Source organism: Odontomachus brunneus, unplaced genomic scaffold (assembly GCF_010583005.1).
Source record: "Odontomachus brunneus isolate Ranch 3 - 2012 unplaced genomic scaffold, Obru_v1 Obru_scaffold_354, whole genome shotgun sequence".
NCBI classification, from domain to species: Eukaryota; Metazoa; Arthropoda; class Insecta; order Hymenoptera; family Formicidae; genus Odontomachus; species Odontomachus brunneus.
Genome location: NW_022639804.1, coordinates 60,441 through 78,304, shown reverse-complemented (window position 1 = coordinate 78,304; position 17,864 = coordinate 60,441). Strand labels below are relative to the sequence as shown.

The 17,864-nt window shown below is 30.2% G+C and overlaps 2 protein-coding genes and 1 long non-coding RNA gene across 3 annotated transcripts; all 3 read left to right on the top strand.

Moving 5' to 3' along the window:
- Window positions 1-324: 324 nt before the first annotated feature.
- On the top strand, window positions 325-5,057 carry LOC116853542 (odorant receptor Or2-like). Its single transcript, XM_032834663.1, has 7 exons — window positions 325-340; window positions 1,601-1,870; window positions 2,806-3,289; window positions 3,363-3,462; window positions 4,105-4,227; window positions 4,289-4,444; window positions 4,927-5,057. The coding sequence occupies exons 1-7, from the start codon at window positions 325-327 to the stop codon at window positions 4,978-4,980; spliced, it is 1,203 nt and encodes a 400-aa protein (XP_032690554.1). The 3' UTR covers window positions 4,981-5,057.
- A 4,021-nt stretch (window positions 5,058-9,078) lies between these two features.
- Window positions 9,079-12,646, top strand: LOC116853543 (odorant receptor 22c-like; the record flags this gene model as incomplete). Its single annotated transcript, XM_032834664.1, has 6 exons — window positions 9,079-9,358; window positions 9,898-10,378; window positions 10,936-11,035; window positions 11,709-11,831; window positions 11,892-12,047; window positions 12,583-12,646. Coding segments are annotated over 6 exons (1,194 nt in total), but the record flags the coding sequence as incomplete, so codon positions are not given.
- A 631-nt stretch (window positions 12,647-13,277) lies between these two features.
- LOC116853544 lies at window positions 13,278-14,735 on the top strand. The gene is made up of 2 exons (XR_004379998.1): window positions 13,278-14,042; window positions 14,688-14,735. It is a non-coding gene; the product is annotated as an uncharacterized LOC116853544 (long non-coding RNA).
- The last annotated feature ends 3,129 nt before the right edge of the window (window positions 14,736-17,864 follow it).

Here is a 17,864-nt window from a genome sequence, read left to right as displayed (position 1 = left end):
ATGCTATGTAATATTCATTCTGATTTTGTGCAACAACGAGAAAGGAAAGACAACAGTGGATTTTAATGAACGAATACCTTCACCAGGTAAACAGTTTTTTCATATACGAAGAGGAAACATTGCGCTTGCAATAACTAACTTAACGTGTGACGATTACATACCATATATTTCGTTATCGATTACTATCCGAAAGGGTTTACAAAGGTACTCATAGATGGTAGCTATTTAATTCTTACTGTACTGAGCAAGCGCAAAATCACGGCGGTTTGGTATGATCGCGAAGAGTGACTCAGTCAAACAATAATTTCCGTTGCGCGAACTTCAATGAGCGTTAAAAAAGGTAGAAGCCTACTTAGAACAAATAAGCGTGAAAGTAACAACCGCGCGATGTCTTATTAAATATGCTTATTTGCTTTACGAAATACTTATCTAATATCTTATAGTTTATATGATATCATACAGTGCAATATTTATAAATTTTTCCTTGATTTAAACATCAGCGAAGAACACAGTCCATTAATTGTTAAAAATTACTTTTGTGTGATAGTAAAAAACATAATAGTAAAAAGAATTGGCAAATATCACATTTTTCTTACGACGTACTGTTAGTTGCATTGGGAAATGTGTTTGATTTTCAGTATTCTTATAATATTTTGTTATACAAAATCAAAATTAAACTTTATTTAATTTATTTGTTTTATTTGCTTAAAGTGTATTAAAGTACAACGTTTTAAAATTATTATATTTTTGTATAATTATTTAACATTTTTATTAAAAATCTAACTCATTTAAAGAGAGACACATAAATAAATGTTATATAAATGATGATTGTGTTATACACAGAGAAGATTTAATCTTATCGTTTCGTACGGAAATTTCGCTAGAATCATGTTTTACTATGGCCAGTCTATACATCTATCATAAAACTTTTTGCTACTGTGAAAGTTTGCGAAAGTTGGCATCAAAGTTTATTTCAGCTTTATACCCTAACAAAAAATATTCGTTTCTGAGGTAGAGACTCACTAAAGTGTAGCAAGGTTCGACATGTCGCAAAAAACAAGCGCTTGAAAAGTTACTGTGAACGAATTGGTTTTTTTTCCGTCTAGAATAATAAAATCGAAAACTCTATTGCTCAGAGGAAAATGAAGGGACCAAAAATTACAGAAATCTTTTTCTTAAAATTAAATTAAAAAATTACATTATAATAAGGAAGATATGTGTGCAAATAGAAATAACGCAAATAGTAAAATATATATTCGAACTTGAAAATATGAAAATATCAGAAGGAATATTCAAGCAAAAATACTTCGAAACTTAAAATAGTTAAAATACTTAATACTTAAAAACATTCCACTCTTTATTTTAAAATAATGATATTATGTTAGGACTATCCCTAATAGCACAGATGTCCAGGGGACATCCAGAGGACATCCTGAGGACATTCTTCGTCCTCAGGACGTCCTTAGGATGTCCTCAGGAGATCTTGTGCTGTCTGGGATTATTTCGTTACTCATCGATATAATTAATATTTAATAACGAGTGTAATTCTCTAATTTAATACAGTGAGATGTTACTTTTTTCTACAATTTATTTTTATTAGATTTGCGTTTCACGTTTGCCTTGAGTCACCAATGGCTGCGGTTACTAGGCGTATGGCCTGATCCTCATACTTCTTTAAGTGATATTCGCCGGCCCAAGTTAAGATTTATGATTGTGGTGTGTATTCTAAGCATTTATGTGTTCATGCCGCAATTCTTGAATGTGATACATTCCTGGGGTAACGTGGGTTTAATGGTGAAACACGTTGCTTCTGCTAACTACAGTTTAATGGCATTGTGCAAGCTGATTGTCACCTGGTATCACGGTGAAAGTAAGTGAGAATTCTTCCCGAGACAGTAACAATAAATTTACAACATATTAACAATGTATTGTCAGTTAATTAATTGATATTAATTATTTAAATATTCCAAAAAATCTATCAAATTAATTTTTTTTGCATATAATATAACTCACATTGACTTATCATCCAAAATAATTTCTACAACTTGTAACAACAATTATTTAATAATTTTTATGCAATTTTTCTGCACTCTCACTGTCCATATTCGTATTAATAATTGATCATTCATAAAATTTTGTTTAATCTTTTAGTCAAATTTGACTTTGTTTTATTTAGTGTCTATATATTATTCGTCAATTATCATTGTTATTGACCTTTCGTATATATAAATATTACTAACATTGTTGCCTATTGTACATATATGTAATTTACGATGGATTTAACCTAGTAATATTGTAGCATCAAGTTTATATTTTTATAGTAGTCTATATATATATTTTCATTTTTTACATATTTGTATATATATATTTGTATATATATATATATATATATATATATATATATATATATATGTATTTATATATACGTTTATATATTATTAACGTAAATTTATATATACGTATATATTATTAACTATACATAATAGTTTAATATAATATAATTATAATTATATATTATTAGTTATATATAATTATATATATTATATTTATATATAAATATATATTAATATAATTTATTCAAGTCATACATATTCATGTATAATTTTATGAAATTTTATTAGAAGCAGTTAAAAGGACTCTTTCTGAATTAATTATTTAATATTATAAATATTAGCGTTCCGAAAATTTACCAAACGTCCCTGTAAGTACTGCATCCATGCTACCACGCTTTACTTAATAAATGTCCCAACTATCTTACCTAATAAACATTCTGATTTACTCAATATATCATCTCTTACCTGGAAGCACTTCGCACACTGATGACATCAGTTGCGGCCGACTGGACAACTGCAAAGGAAACCTGGAAACAAAACACGATGTTGAAGATCGCTAGACGTGGAAGAAATATGTCTCTCAGATGTTATATAAGCACTACGTTTACAATCACGTTCTACTTTTTCGCTAATCTACTGAAGTTCCACCGAAACATGCATCAACCTGTCGGTCAACGAAAGCTCGTCTATCATTTTGACTACTATATCAGTCAAAAAAGCCCAAACTACGAAATTACATATTTTATTCAAATGTTTGGCGGAATATATACGGCCTTTATTTGTTCCACTATTGACAGCTTCGTCCCAATGCTCCTGTTACACATATCCGCGCAGCTGATAAATCTGCGTGTGACGCTCAACAAATTGGTGAAGAAATTAGCAGAAAAGTCTATATCCTCCTTAACGTTTAAAAAAGACCTGGCTGCAATTATCGTGCGACACGAAGAACTTATTAGGTATGTCAGGCGAAATTTTGGCATGTAATTTAATGCTTTAAAAGATTTAATCATATAAGTACGAATTTTTAAGGAACGCTGGAACAATTGAAAACTGTTACAGTATAGTGTTATTAGGGTACATGGTAGCTGCTACTTTTCAGATGTGCTTCGAGTGCTTTCAGTTTTTCACGGTAACTACACAAAAACAAAAGATATGGTACACATAATCAGAAATATTTATTTGTGAGCAGCACATTTGCATCATCTTAGTTATTTTTGTGTAATAGTTATATATATATATATATATATATATATATATATATATATATATATATAGTTTATATAAATAGTTACATCAGCTACATCAATATAATTATGCGTGATTTGTTTGTGGCAACCAGAATTCGGTTGAGATAATATTTATTATAAATACACTCTAATTAGAACAGTCAAATACCGTCTCTGCTGTAAATTCAGTAATTCATCAATTGCTTTGTGGTTGCGACATAGTCACATAATTTATTATTACATATTTTACTACTGAATTTGATTGACACAACCAGATTTATGTGCAGATTAAGGATGGAACATCAAACAGAAATAATCGATTATAAGCTATAATCGGTATCACCCATCTCTACTGTATGTTTCAAATAGAAATAATCGGAATCGGTATCGCCCATCTTTAGTGCGGACCCACCATATTATTATTTTCGTGCAAATATAGATTTAAGATGAGCTATATAAACAACTCGCCTTTAATCTTCATAAATTTTTACTGATGCATTATCCAATGCGCACGACAAGATTATTTTGTATTATATTATTTTCAGATTATGACTGCCAAAAATGTTAATATTTCCGTTATTGAAATAAGCTTTCTTGCGTTTTATTTCGTGGTTGTGCTGGTACACTTATATTTTTATTGCTACTCAGCTGAAAGATTGATGGCGGAGGTAAATAACGAATTATATTCTCTAATGAGGACTTTACGTAACATTGAAATCTCATTTTCAGAGTACTAATATAGCGTATGGCGTATACGAATGCCAATGGTACGATTTGCCGTCGAAAGACGCGAAAGACTTGATGTTTACAGTGTATCGATCTAGGATTCCACTTAGATTGACAGCTGGGAAATTCAGTATTTTTTCGTTAGAGATGTTTGGAATGGTAAGTTATCTGCAAAATAAATACGTGATTTTCCATGCAACTTGTAAAAAATGTTTTTTTACAAAATATTCATGCACAAATAAATGTATATTGCATTCAATTAAATGTTAATTGTATAAAATATTTTTTAAATTTATACATCCGCAAAAGTATATCGTAAGTATATTATAAGTATATCGTAAATTTATCGTAAATACATCCTAAGCATCAATTTTATTAAAAGTACATTTTGAATCGTAGTAAGTTTAATGCTTTAATCAAGAAAAAATTAAAATAAATTTTTGTCCTTATTAAGACGAACTGATTTTTGCTAAGATAGAATCTTATAATATATAATATTCTTATGAAGAGAAGAAATTCTTCTTTTAAGTATATGATAATAAGTTCTTTTCGAATTAGTATATTTTTGGATGCCGTTTGTCTATTATTACTACACGTAAAATTAAAAAATAAAAATAGGTTCTCTCTTTGTTCTGTTGTAGATGGTGAAGACGTCAATGGGATACTTATCTATGTTACTGACAATGAGCAATTAAAAGAAATAATGTTGGAAGAGATAACATATTAATTCGACATAACTGATCGCCATGTCGTTTATGATAAATGACTGAATATATTTATATGCACTGTATGTTAGGTGATTTGTATTGAAGAAATATATCTTTCTGTATAGTATAAATTGTTTATTCCTAAAAAGAGAAACAATAAGATTTTCTTTTTAAGGATAAACAATATAATATGTAATTTTGTAATTGTTTTCTGCTTTATTTTTTATTATATTAGTTATAAAATTTATTTACCGGGTATATATTTTCAATACGCCCAAGGAGCGTATTTTCAATAATTTAGAGTAGAGATTCAGCATTTAGGAAGCTATTCATAAATTCATTATTTATCGAATAAAATTATATGTTTATATATTTATCTCACTATATAAATATTAAATGGTAATTTTAAATTAATTTAGTGATACTATTTTTTGCCGTTGCACTTACTCACTCAATTATTTAAAAATTTTACTTACATTATCTAATCCCAGCAAACACAATGTTACATGTAATATATCTGTTAATTGTAATTTCCTATTCAGCAACTGTAACTGTTACATAACAACGTGTTATATAACACGTCTATAATTTCAACTCTCTTTAATCAATAAATGTGCCTTTAATAATTTATAAGTTATATTTAGTAGGCATGTTTATCCATAAAAGATGATTGAAGGGTATATGGGTCTTTATTATTTAATTTAATATAACACAGAACGACACACACACATTCAACAAACAGAAAATTGAAGTTAAATATGACAAAGTATTCATATCCATTACAATTTCAGTTGACCACCCTATTTGTTTAATTCGTTGATTAACTTAACTGGAATTAACGAAAGTCACTCTTAACTCTTTCAATACTAATTTTGTTTTTTAAAGATACAATTTTCTTTACTTTCACATCATTAAATACATTAATATAATATAGTTTTAGTAAATAAATTAAAAGTTCTATATTTTTTGTCAAAAAGGTAGGACCGGGACACTAATGTCTTATTAGGATATTATAGGACATATTTGTCTCAATAGTAAAAAATAGAATAAAAGCTGAAATGTTCCGAATATCAAAACAGCTATTTGTATATATTAAGTCGAATAATGTTATTATTAATGTTGGAAAAAACATATATGCCGAAATGTATATATCTCGTTGGCAGCGAAAAAATTAAAATAATGTCTTTAAGACGTCTTAAATCGGGATAAAAAATGTTATAAAAGATGTTTTTTGAAGTCTTTAAGACGTTATAATATTGTGTAAATATTATCACAAACGTAATAAAAACTATAATAAAGATTAGCATATAATCAATTAGCAACTTATTAAACGCAGAATAAAAATATTATCAATTATATCTTTCTTAAAAAGAGTGAAATTCGTAAGTGAATTACTTTGTAATCTCATGATATAACAATAACACAATATACAATTCAATAAATAAAAGCAAACTGCAATATATTGAGATGTACATTATACATACGAATCCAAATAAAATGTTATTTTTCTATGTAGTTACTGTCCTTTGCGATGAACTTTTCATGTCTTTCGACAAGTTTCTGTATTCCAGTAGAAAAAACAATTTTCGAAGCTAGAAATATACCTCCTCATCGTCGACCTCACCGTTGTTGTGAAATCTTTGTCCTCGCAATAGAGGCATAAAAATTCGTCTATTCTGACGCATAAGTAAGTCTATGCAAGTAACGTTGACATTATTGACAGCTGTGCAAGGGCGATCTGAGCGATGTTCAACGACAAATATTCAACCTTCTTGAAATCTTTCCACTCACTGGTACACTTTCCTTTCACACATACAGTTTGCACCATACTGCTGAACCATTGTTGTATGGTATGAATCTCCCTCGATTTCACTCTTTCTGACCACAAATCTTATCATAAAATGCTGTTTTTCAGATGCTGTTTTTTCTTATTATTTTTTAGCAGGACACCCATGGTTATAGCACTTGTCCTACTATTTGTTGCACCTATCCTGCCTAATAGATGCTTTTATATGCTACAGTAGTTTCATGAAGTTGCGTCCAATCTTACTAGAAATGCAGGCAATTTATTTATTGAACTGCCCCCGTAACAAACCACTGTAATTGATTCCGCCATTTGGAGAGACCTGCGAACTGAACCAGTAAAGATCCAAAAAATGGCCATATATTCTATCTTCTAGGGATACTAAGACAATGTGAGATTTCTCAAGACAGAGTTAAGATATCATTAGAATATCATTCGTAGGGAGGAAATGAGTAACCGAGTAAGAGAAAAACTGCAGCATGCTTCGTTCATAAAGACTTTTATGTATTATTAAATTAATTTAGTTAACTTAGGTAAAGTATATGGTTCCAAAAAATATGTACTAAACTCATGCGTAAATATATAATTTTAAACATTTTAATTGAAATGAAGAAACTTTTTAAAATAAGCGATACTCTTTTATCGCAAGTTACAGGAAATAAGGGTTTAAATGAGATATTGTCACGTCTGTACCAAAGCGAAATCACATCCGTATTCTACAATAATGATAAAAAATCATCATTTGCAGAATAAACAAAGAGGTCATATCCGAGACTACACAGACTAAACTGCAGAAGATTCAAGTTGCATACACAAATCTCACAGATAATAAGCGATCAGTTGTGAGGTTGAATCCAAGACAACGCAAAGTCAACGTTTTTATTTGTCAAGCATCTTTGTTTACTTATGTTTTAGTAATTTATGTTCTTTTATTTCATCACGAGCATGAATTTAAGTTAGTAAATGTGCCGGAAATGCTGTAAATAACAATCTCCAACATAACAATATAAATAAACAATTACCTCCATGGAGTAAGCAGCTCGGTCATGATTGCAGAACAAGTGTCTCCTTTGTAATAGCTGACCAAGCGTGTGGTGATTGTGCGATATTCGTTTCATTGTCTATTCTTATACGAAAGGGTTTATACTGGTGGTAGGGATTTAAGTTCTTCATGCACTGAGCAAGCGCGAAAACATGGCAATTCGGTACGATCTTGAGGAGCGACTCACTCAAATAATAATTTTCGCTGAGTGAACTTCAATGGGTGATAACAAAGGTAGAAAAAGTTTTGAGAAGAAAAAACAAAAAAAAATTATAACGCGACGTCATATAAAAATTGTATAATCACGTAGTGGAATAATTATGCAATACAATGCAATTTATGTGCGCGATTATAGTGCATTAAGTAAAATTTGTTATTTCGGACGACATCTCGGTGAAGAACAATCATTAAAAATTTCTATTCACATAACGAGAGACATAATAATATTAATCAGAATAAAAGTATAGAAATTATCGAATAATTTATTTTGTGTAGAATTTTTCTTCGTCTCTTTCAACGTCAATGTTCTTTTCCTGTATATAACTTTCAGCTACTTGAGTAGTTTAATTAGTATTTTCTTATAAAAATTTCTTTCTTATAAAAATTCTTATTTTTTATTATTTCATACAAATTTTACTTGTGATTAAAAAGCTAATTATACAAAAAATATATTCCATATATTGTTTTGTGTGTAATTTTTAATTTTAATAAGATAATTCAATTTTTACTTATCTTTTAAGTTAACGTTTATATATAACTTTAAACTTAACAAAGCTAATTTTGCAAGACATTAATTTTTAATTTAACTCAGTTTAAAAAACATATTAATTTACCCAACCCTGCTAAATTTATCACGTAAAAAGTGTCATTTTGTTCTTTTTATTTTATTTTGCAAACTCGCGGAAATTATGGTTCATCGCAAGCAATCTATAGAGTCTATAGAACTTTATGTTTCATGAAAGTTTGCAGAAGTTTCTGTCATTTCAGTTCTGTACGCTAGCAAAAAGTCCCTTTCGAAATACAGATCGCTCAAAAGTGTGGACAACAAAGTTGGGCTAGTCGCATAAAATTAAGCGTCCGCGAATCGTTCTTTGTTGCCGTCCAATGTAACGTCCAGAATAATTGAAAACCTTATTTACTGTTTGCCAATTTTCACATTCATTCCTTGTGTATGTGTATATGTGTTTGTGTAATCATATAGATCGTAAATAATACAAAGAGATAATATTTCTTCTGAAATTTCATTATCTTAGAACTGAATTACGCGTTTGCCTTAAGTCGCCAATGTTTGCGAATACTAGGCACTTGGCCCGATCCACATATTTCTTTGAACGATTTTCGCCGAAAATTGAGATTCACGATTGTTCTGTCAATTATAAGCCTTTATGTGTTCCTGCCGCAAATAATAAATACGATTCGTGCTTGGGGTAACGTGACAGTAATGGTAGAGCAAGTCGCCGCCGCAAATTTAAGCTTGATGGCGTTCTGCAAATTAGTTGTTACTCGATATCACGGCAAAAGTAAGTTACAGCTTTGTTTACATCAATAAAATTCTACAAATATTGAGTTGTTCGATAAGTTCATCAGGATTTTTACGGATAATTGGAAGTTAACACTTTTGTAATTAAATATAATTCAATTTTTTCGTTTTTTTTACCGATGACGATCTTCCATTGAAAAAACAGCCAATATATTGAATAACGTTGTGTCTTGTAACTATGAATATATTGGCTATGAATTTCTTATAAAAATTCCTATGAACTTATTGATTTATTATTATTATATTAATATTATTATTAACATTGTTGTTATTATTATTATTTATTGTTATCAATTATGATGAAACATATATTTCTGATAAAATATTTTATAGAATATTACATTATTTACAATCATTTAGCAAAATTATTATTAATTTTTCGCGCGTTTAATAATCTTTGATGTCAGTATATTTAAAAATATGAATGTCGCGTTTACAGCCATCATTGAGCGTTCTTCATACATGTACGTCTTTGATAATTCATATTTGTATTAATACAATGTGTTTGTGATTTGGAAGCACTTCAATCGCTGATGTCATCGATCACGACCGACTGGGCTACCACGAAGAGTAAGCGCGAACGGGCTACGATGATGAAGATCGCGAAGCGTGGAAGAAGCCTCTCTTTTAAATGTTACATTAGCGCCACGTGCACGATCTCGTTTTACATGTGTTTTAACCTCTTGAGATTCTTTCGAAACTTTCATCAGCCGCAACGAAGACTCGTCTATCATTTCACCTATCCCTTTAGCATTCAAAAGAGTCCGAACTACGAGATCACTTTTTTCATTCAACTCGCTGGTGGCACGTATACAGTTTTCACCAATTGCACTATCGATAGCTTCGTCTCAATACTTCTGCTGCATGTGTGCGCACAGCTGATAAATCTACGGTTGACACTCAACAAGCTGGTTGATGAAATGGCCAACAAATCCATATCATCTTCGAAATTCAAGAAGCGTCTGATAGCAATCGTTATGCGACACAGGGATCTCATCAGGTATGTCGGAAAACTTCTTCCAATGATGCATTTGCAATTTAACGTTGAGAAACGTTTATGCAACACTTAGAGATATTTATTTCGATGATGCATACGATTATATTAGTTCGCGCGTTTATTATTCATTGAAATGTAGGATTGGTAATATAGACGCTGTTTAGCCATTACAAAGTCAAATATGTCAGTGTAAATAGCGTTGTAAATTTTAAAATATATAATGTTGCTATCGTATATAATATATAATAAGACACTAGTATTTTTAAATTATGTAGCAAATCAAAAGTGTGATTATTTTATTTCATAAAAATCTTAAAAGAGCAAAAGTGAAAAGCAAATATTATATTGTCATTATGATTTTACTTTTTACAACTATGATTTCTATGTGGCTAGGCATCAATTAATTTATCTATCTAGACCCTAAGAAAAATGAACTATCTAGACCACAAGAATAATTATATTATACTATCTAATAACGATGTTAGACGCTCACGAAATTAAATTTCTACTCTGGTATTTCTATTTGATATTATTTAGCAAATAAATAATGCATTTTAAAGGCACGCAAAAACAATCGATAACTGCTACAGTGCGGTGTTGTTTATACACATGGTGGCTGCCACTTTTCAGCTGTGTTTCGAAACATTTCAAATTTTTACAGTAAGTATAACAGCACATATGCGTTTTGTCTACGATCTTCGAATGTCTCATAAGTAAGCGTCTCATAGCACTTAACATATATAAATCATTATATTCTTAAATATATATGAATATATATGAACAGTAATTGTTTAATAATGTCTATTAAAAAAAAATGTAATTTCTATTATATTATAATATTATATCTATACCATAAGCCTCTCTTTATATAATATATTAGACTACTAACATCTATAGATATACTGCCGAAAAACTGATGCGAGGTGATGAAGATAGCGATTATGTTCCGAAAAGGTACTATCATATGTTTATTTCAGATTCCGCGTTTATCATTATTGTGAAGTTTAACAAAACAGAACAATATTTTTGCTTGTGTAATATTATTGTACTTTAATGAATAAGTTTTTGTCATGCCTACGATTTGTAGCATACTTGAATGTCGAAGTCAGTTTAGTAAAGGAAATAGCATTTAGCTTTTTATAAATTATTCTTCCTCTTTTTAATATTCTATAGCTTGTCTTTCCAAAATATGACGGAAAGAGTTATCGAGATCGAGTATAACTGATGGTAGTCTAATATATTATACAAAAGCCTATGATTTATGCTAAACTGAGTTATCATGTTTAACTATTGAAAGTGTTTAGGGGTCATTTCAGAATTTCATTATTTTCAGAAAATAACCGATAAAAACGCAGAAGCATCTAATATCAAGCTGGCTTTCCTCGTGTCTTATGTTTTATACGTGTTGACACCTTTATACACTTATTGCTATTCAGCTGAAAGACTTTTGGCAGAGGTAAATAATAAATTATACACTTTAATGATGACTTGTATGATGTTGGAATCTAACTTACAGAGTACCGGAATGGCGTACGGCGTGTACGAATGCAAATGGTACGATTTGCCGTCGAAGGATGCGAAGGACTTGATGTTTATCATACATCGATCTACGATTCCTCTTAAACTGACAGCTGGAAAATTCGCGGCCTTCTCATTGGAGTTATTCGGAGCGGTGAGATGTCCGCAAAAAAATATAGCGTTTTTCAACCAATTTTTACATACAATAAATTCCTCTTCTTAAAATATATATTGTATAATTTTCTTGTTATTTTATCTTATTTAGTTATAATTTATATTAAGTTTGGAAAAGTTATTTTTTAGAAGTAATTCATACTTTACCAATAAAATAACTCGTTATCATAATTGTCAAAGTGCAGCCATTGGTTAAAATTTCTGTTACTTTTTCCATCAACTTGTTACGTATTATTGTTTCGTTCATGTTGGTATAATTGGTGACTGCTGTACCAACACATAAAAATTGTGACAAGCAGTATCTTCTATATGTACAAAGTAACAGTAAAAAGTAAAAGTAACAATTACATTAAATGTCGTTACCATTTTTTAACAAGTAACAAATCGTTAAGTTGTTACTTCAAAAGAAAAATGCGTCCTGAGTTTGTATCTTACATTATATTCGATACGATTATCTATTATTACTGTATATGACAATAGAAGTGTTCATTTCTCATTACTTTTATTTTGTTTAGGTGGTGAAGACATCAATGGGATACTTATCTGCCTTGCTGACAATGAGGGATTAATAAAAATAACGCAAATTAGAAATGATGCTGATACGAATACTGCATAACTGATCAACAAATGACTTTTAACTTTTAAGATTAATGAACAAATAGGTTTTTCATACGCACTGCCTACAATTTTTTTACTTTTACCGGTGAAATATACCTTCTTGCGCAACAATACAGCCATTTATTTGTCCCTGCTTAACAATATTGTAATGTACTTTCTATTATTATCTTGCTATGTTCTGTATCTTATTTATTAAGTGATTAAATGATAATGTCCGCTCTTCTACCACGTGCAACGAGGTGAACGTATACTCGTTCATCTTTGCGCGATCAGAGTTTTTGCCTCTTATCAAGTAAGCAGTATCTAGTGTTTAGAATCTCAATAATGGATCTCAGAATATAGCAAAGCGATTCCACTCGTCCCATGATGCCACAGCCTATTTTCCCTCCAGCATCACCAGAAGTCCGGTCTTCGAGCTGATTTGCATATGTCAGATCCTGTCGATTTACAGCACGAGTGTCCTACACCGGTAATAACAGTTTCATTTCCATGTTGGTGCTTCACGTCTGCAGTCAGTTCCAAAATTTACGAGAAAGACTGAATAATCTTTCCGACGATCTAGGCAGAGTAAAAACGGTCGAGGACTTCAGAAGCAACCTGGCGCAGATCGTGAAGAATTACAAACATCTGAATAGGTTTATAATTTCTTATCGATAGTGTAAGGGTAGATGTTTTTCTTCTTTCCTTTCCTTTTTTTATCGTGAACTTATAATTAATCTTCAGAAATACCTATGTTTTAAAGTTTGCAACAACGATTGAAAATGAACTGTATTTCCTCAATATGATTTAGATACTTTCTTTTGATTTAGATACTTTCTGATTCTTCAATTGTACTTTTATGATTTCCAAGTCTTTATAGTGAATGATGCAAATCAGAGATTTTATGCTTTCATGCTGCAACAAGAGGATTTGTTTAACAATTACACACTTAAAATTATACAGTTAATAAACTAATACAATTAATACCAAAAAAGAGAACTCTATTTACAAAACGATATTTCCTGTAGTCCTTTATTCAAAATGAAAACTTTTATTAAAAGAATAATCTTCTTCTAATATAAAATGAACTCTATTAATCTCCTAAATATTATTCATTTTTACTTAATTATTTTAAACAGTATATCTTCTTACACGCGATGTGTGAGACAAACAACTGTGTTTATCATCTAATAATAATGTATGATATTGGAATCTAACTTACAGAGTATCGGAATGGCGTATGACATGTACTAATGCAAATGGTACGATTTATCATCGAAGGATGCGAAGGACTTGATGTTTATCGTACATTGTGATCTAAGATTCCTCTTAAACTGCTGAAAAATTCGCGGCCTTCGCATTGGAGTTATTCAGAGCGGTAATATCCGTAAAAAATATACCTTTTTCCATCCAATTCTTACATATAATAAACTTCTTTTCTTAAAATATAGATTGCATAATTTTTTTGTTATTTTGCTTTATTTGGTTATAATTTATATCAAGTTTGGAAAAGTTATTTTTCAGAAGTACTTCATATAATTTATAAAGTAACTCGTTATCATAATTAGTCAAGGTGCAACCATTGGTTAAAATTTCTGTTTCTTTTTCCATCATCTTCTTACGTATTATTGTCCCCAGACAATAGATAATGTCAAAATCGGGACATAAGACGTCTTAAAGATAATCTTAAAGACATTTATACGTAAATCGTCTGAAAGACATCTTAAAAATGATCTTTAAGACGTCTTATGTCCCGATTTTAAACATTATGTTGCCTAGGTTCGTTCCTGTTGTTATAATTAGCGTTTGTTATACCAACATATAAAAATTGTGGCAACCAATATTTTCTATATATACAAAGTAACAATAAAAAATAGTCGTACTATATGATAGGCTAAAGTCTGTCGAGTTGAAATTTATAATCTACTATAATATTCAAAAATGCAATTATAACAATGCTTCGTAAACACTAAGGATACATTATATAAGCATAAGTCATAAGGATAGTGTCAATGTTTTTCAGATAACTGCCGCACCATCTTTAAAATCAAGCAACAGCCATGTGTGTTTAGAAAAAAAAACAACAATTCAGGGGGAGGATCAGAACCATTAAAGAACGTAAGCGTATAAAATGTGTGACAACTTTTAGACACTAGTATTTTTTCTGTCAAATATTAACTTTCTTTCACTGGCTTACAAGTTCGAATATTTACAAACTTAACGCATAACCGAAATTTCGACTTGGGCAAATATCAACATCCATAAGAAGATAGTTAACGTAAAATAAAATTTCTTTAACATTAAGAACACTTTCCTCTAACTCTAAGAATACCGTGTATTTAGATTATTTTTCTTTAGGTTTTACATAAATTTTATTAAAGCTATTTATACACTAAAAGAAAAATTATCTTAAAATCAACAAATATTTCTTTGATGAGTGCTATTAACATATTTATTTAAATCTAAATTCTCTTTATTTAAACCAAACATTGTTTACTTAAATTAGATAAACAATATTATATAGAATTAGATAAACAATATTTGATTTAAATAAAGAGAACTCAGATTTAAATAAATATGTTAATGGCACCCATCAAAGAAATATTTGTTGATTTTAAGGTAATTTTTCCCTCAGTATAAGAATAAAATTCTCTAAGATTTATAGGATGTGGAAATTTTGCGAATGTAATGCAGAATTGATGCGAAAGTAGCGCAAAATGCAAACAAAAGTGTGTGCGAACATTGCTAAATATATGCAGAAAGTTTGCGAAATTAGTATGAAATGACTGGAAAAAATGTATAGTAATAATACAGAATATTATACATACCGAATTTAGACAAAGGATACAGAAAATGTATCAAATTAGTGTGGAATGCATGGGAGAAGTGTTCAAAAGTGATGCAGAAGGTGTATGAAATTAGTGTAGAAAGAATGCGGAAAATGTATGGAAGTATTGTGAAATGTGGTAGGTGTATAGAATGCATACGAAAAGAATGTGGAATTAATGCGAAAAGTGTGCAGAATTACCCAGTCAGAATTACATATTGATTCAAGGTTGATTCGACGTCGATAAGGGTTGAATCTATATTGATTCAACGGCTCATCGATCATTTCGATGTCGAATCAACCTTGAATCGATTTTATAGTTCTGACTGAGTAGTGAAGAACGTATGCAGCAAATGTTTCAACCTATGCGGAAAGGATATAGAAAATATGTGAAAATAATGCGGAATGCATACGTAAAGTACGCATGTTGCCTAGAATATATGATAGTAGCAAAAGGAATGTGCGAAGTTTGCAGAGATATGCAGATGTAGTACGGGACTCAATACATAGCGCCACTTTGTGATAATAAACGCAAATGACGCAATCTCGTAGTGTGCGTCGCAAACGAACTTTACTGAAATTGGACAACGACGACGTTTCGGAATATCCACATAGTAGGACTTGATTAATTTCTGACTTTGCGTTAGAATATCTTTGATCTAAAACTATATAGTGCAAAAATAAAAACGGTTTCATCATGTAATTGGACACTGAGGAATCAATTGAATCTAGTTAGAACTCAGTCGAGTTAGCCGTTATAATAATAATGTGATAATATTACTTTCGAATCTCCTAAATCTTATCTCTGAACTAAAAGTACCCAAGCAAAAATGTATCTAGTAGAGCAGATTTCAAGACTAGTAGTTAGATAGTAATGACTAGATAACTTTTCTAGCCAGTCACTAGCTCGTGACTGGCTAAATATTCCTACTCAGTCTTTTGAATGTCAGGTCTATCTAGTAACTATACTAGTTACATAGATAGTGGCTAGATGGAAAATGATTACACAGTAACGAGATAGAAAATCATCGGTAAATCCTGAATAGGATTTGGACATTAGAACTATCTAGTACTTATACCAATTATAGTTACAAGTTATTTTTTTGTATCTAGCTACTAGATAATTTTTCTGGTACAGCCACTAGGAGAAGTGAGCGTTACATTCCTAGTTAGTAACGATATAAGACCCAACTTTTCTATGTCATTACTAGACAATCACTAGATTCAATTTCTGCTCGGGTATTACGTTAAAATAAACGGCCTTACTTTCGTTCTTCGCTCGACGCGTTTACTTGACACGACACGCTGTAGCGTCTTTTGATGATGAAAATGTAATCCGCTTGCTTCATTTTAGTTGAGTAATATTTCTTCTGATTTTATGCAATAGCGAGAAAGAAAGGACAACAGTAAATTTTAAGGAACGAATACCTTCACCAGGTAAACAGTTTTCTTAGAGGTAACGCTAAGCTTGCAATAACTAGCTTAACGTATGACGATTGTATGCCATATATTTTGTTATCGATTATTGTCCGAAAAGGTTTACAAAGGTACTCACAGATGGTAGCTATTGAATCCTTACTGTATTGAGCAAGCGCAAAATCACGGCGGCTTGGCATGTTCGCGAGGAGCGATTCAGTCAAACAAAAGTTTCCGACACGCTAACTTCAATGAGCATCACGGAAGATTAAACAAATCTTTTTACAACAAAAGAGCGAGAAAATTATCACAGCGACATTCTGTTAAAATTGCATAATCGCGTCATGAAATATTTATTTAATGCATTACAGTTTATATGACATCATAGACTGTGTTAATTAAAGTTTTTTCCTTTGATCTAAATATTGAAGAAAAATAAACTATTAATTGTTACGAATTACTTTCGTATGATATCAAACTTAATAGTAAATAACAAAAATGATTGAACATTTCACTCTCCATACAACGTATTGTATTAAAGAATGTTTTTTTTCAATATTTTCATAATATATTTCATTATATAAAAATATTACAATTTATATTATATAACTTATTTTTCTTACTCATATATACATATATACACTTAAAGAGTATCAGAAAATAACGTTTCCAAACGCGATTTTACATTGAGTATAATTATTTATTATTAGTTATTAAATATCTAACGCATTTGAAGAGAGAAATATAAATACATATTATATGACAGATGATTGTTCAAGGAGAAATTTTAATCTTATTGCTTTAGAGGAGAATCTCGCAAAAATCGTGTCTTACTATGACCAATCTACAGATCTGTCATAGAACTTTATGCTTTTGTGAAAGTTTGTAAAAGTTGACATCAAAGTTTATTTTAGTTTTATACACTAGCAAAAAAATTCTCTCTCGAGATAGAGATCC

What these genes read in the sequence shown, in the direction of transcription:
- LOC116853542 (XM_032834663.1), top strand. An exon ending in CGACACGAAGAACTTATTAG is followed by an intron (nt 3,290 to 3,362) that starts GTATGTCAGGCG and finishes CGAATTTTTAAG; the next exon opens with GAACGCTGGAACAATTGAAA. An exon ending in CGTTAGAGATGTTTGGAATG is followed by an intron (nt 4,445 to 4,926) that starts GTAAGTTATCTG and finishes GTTCTGTTGTAG; the next exon opens with ATGGTGAAGACGTCAATGGG.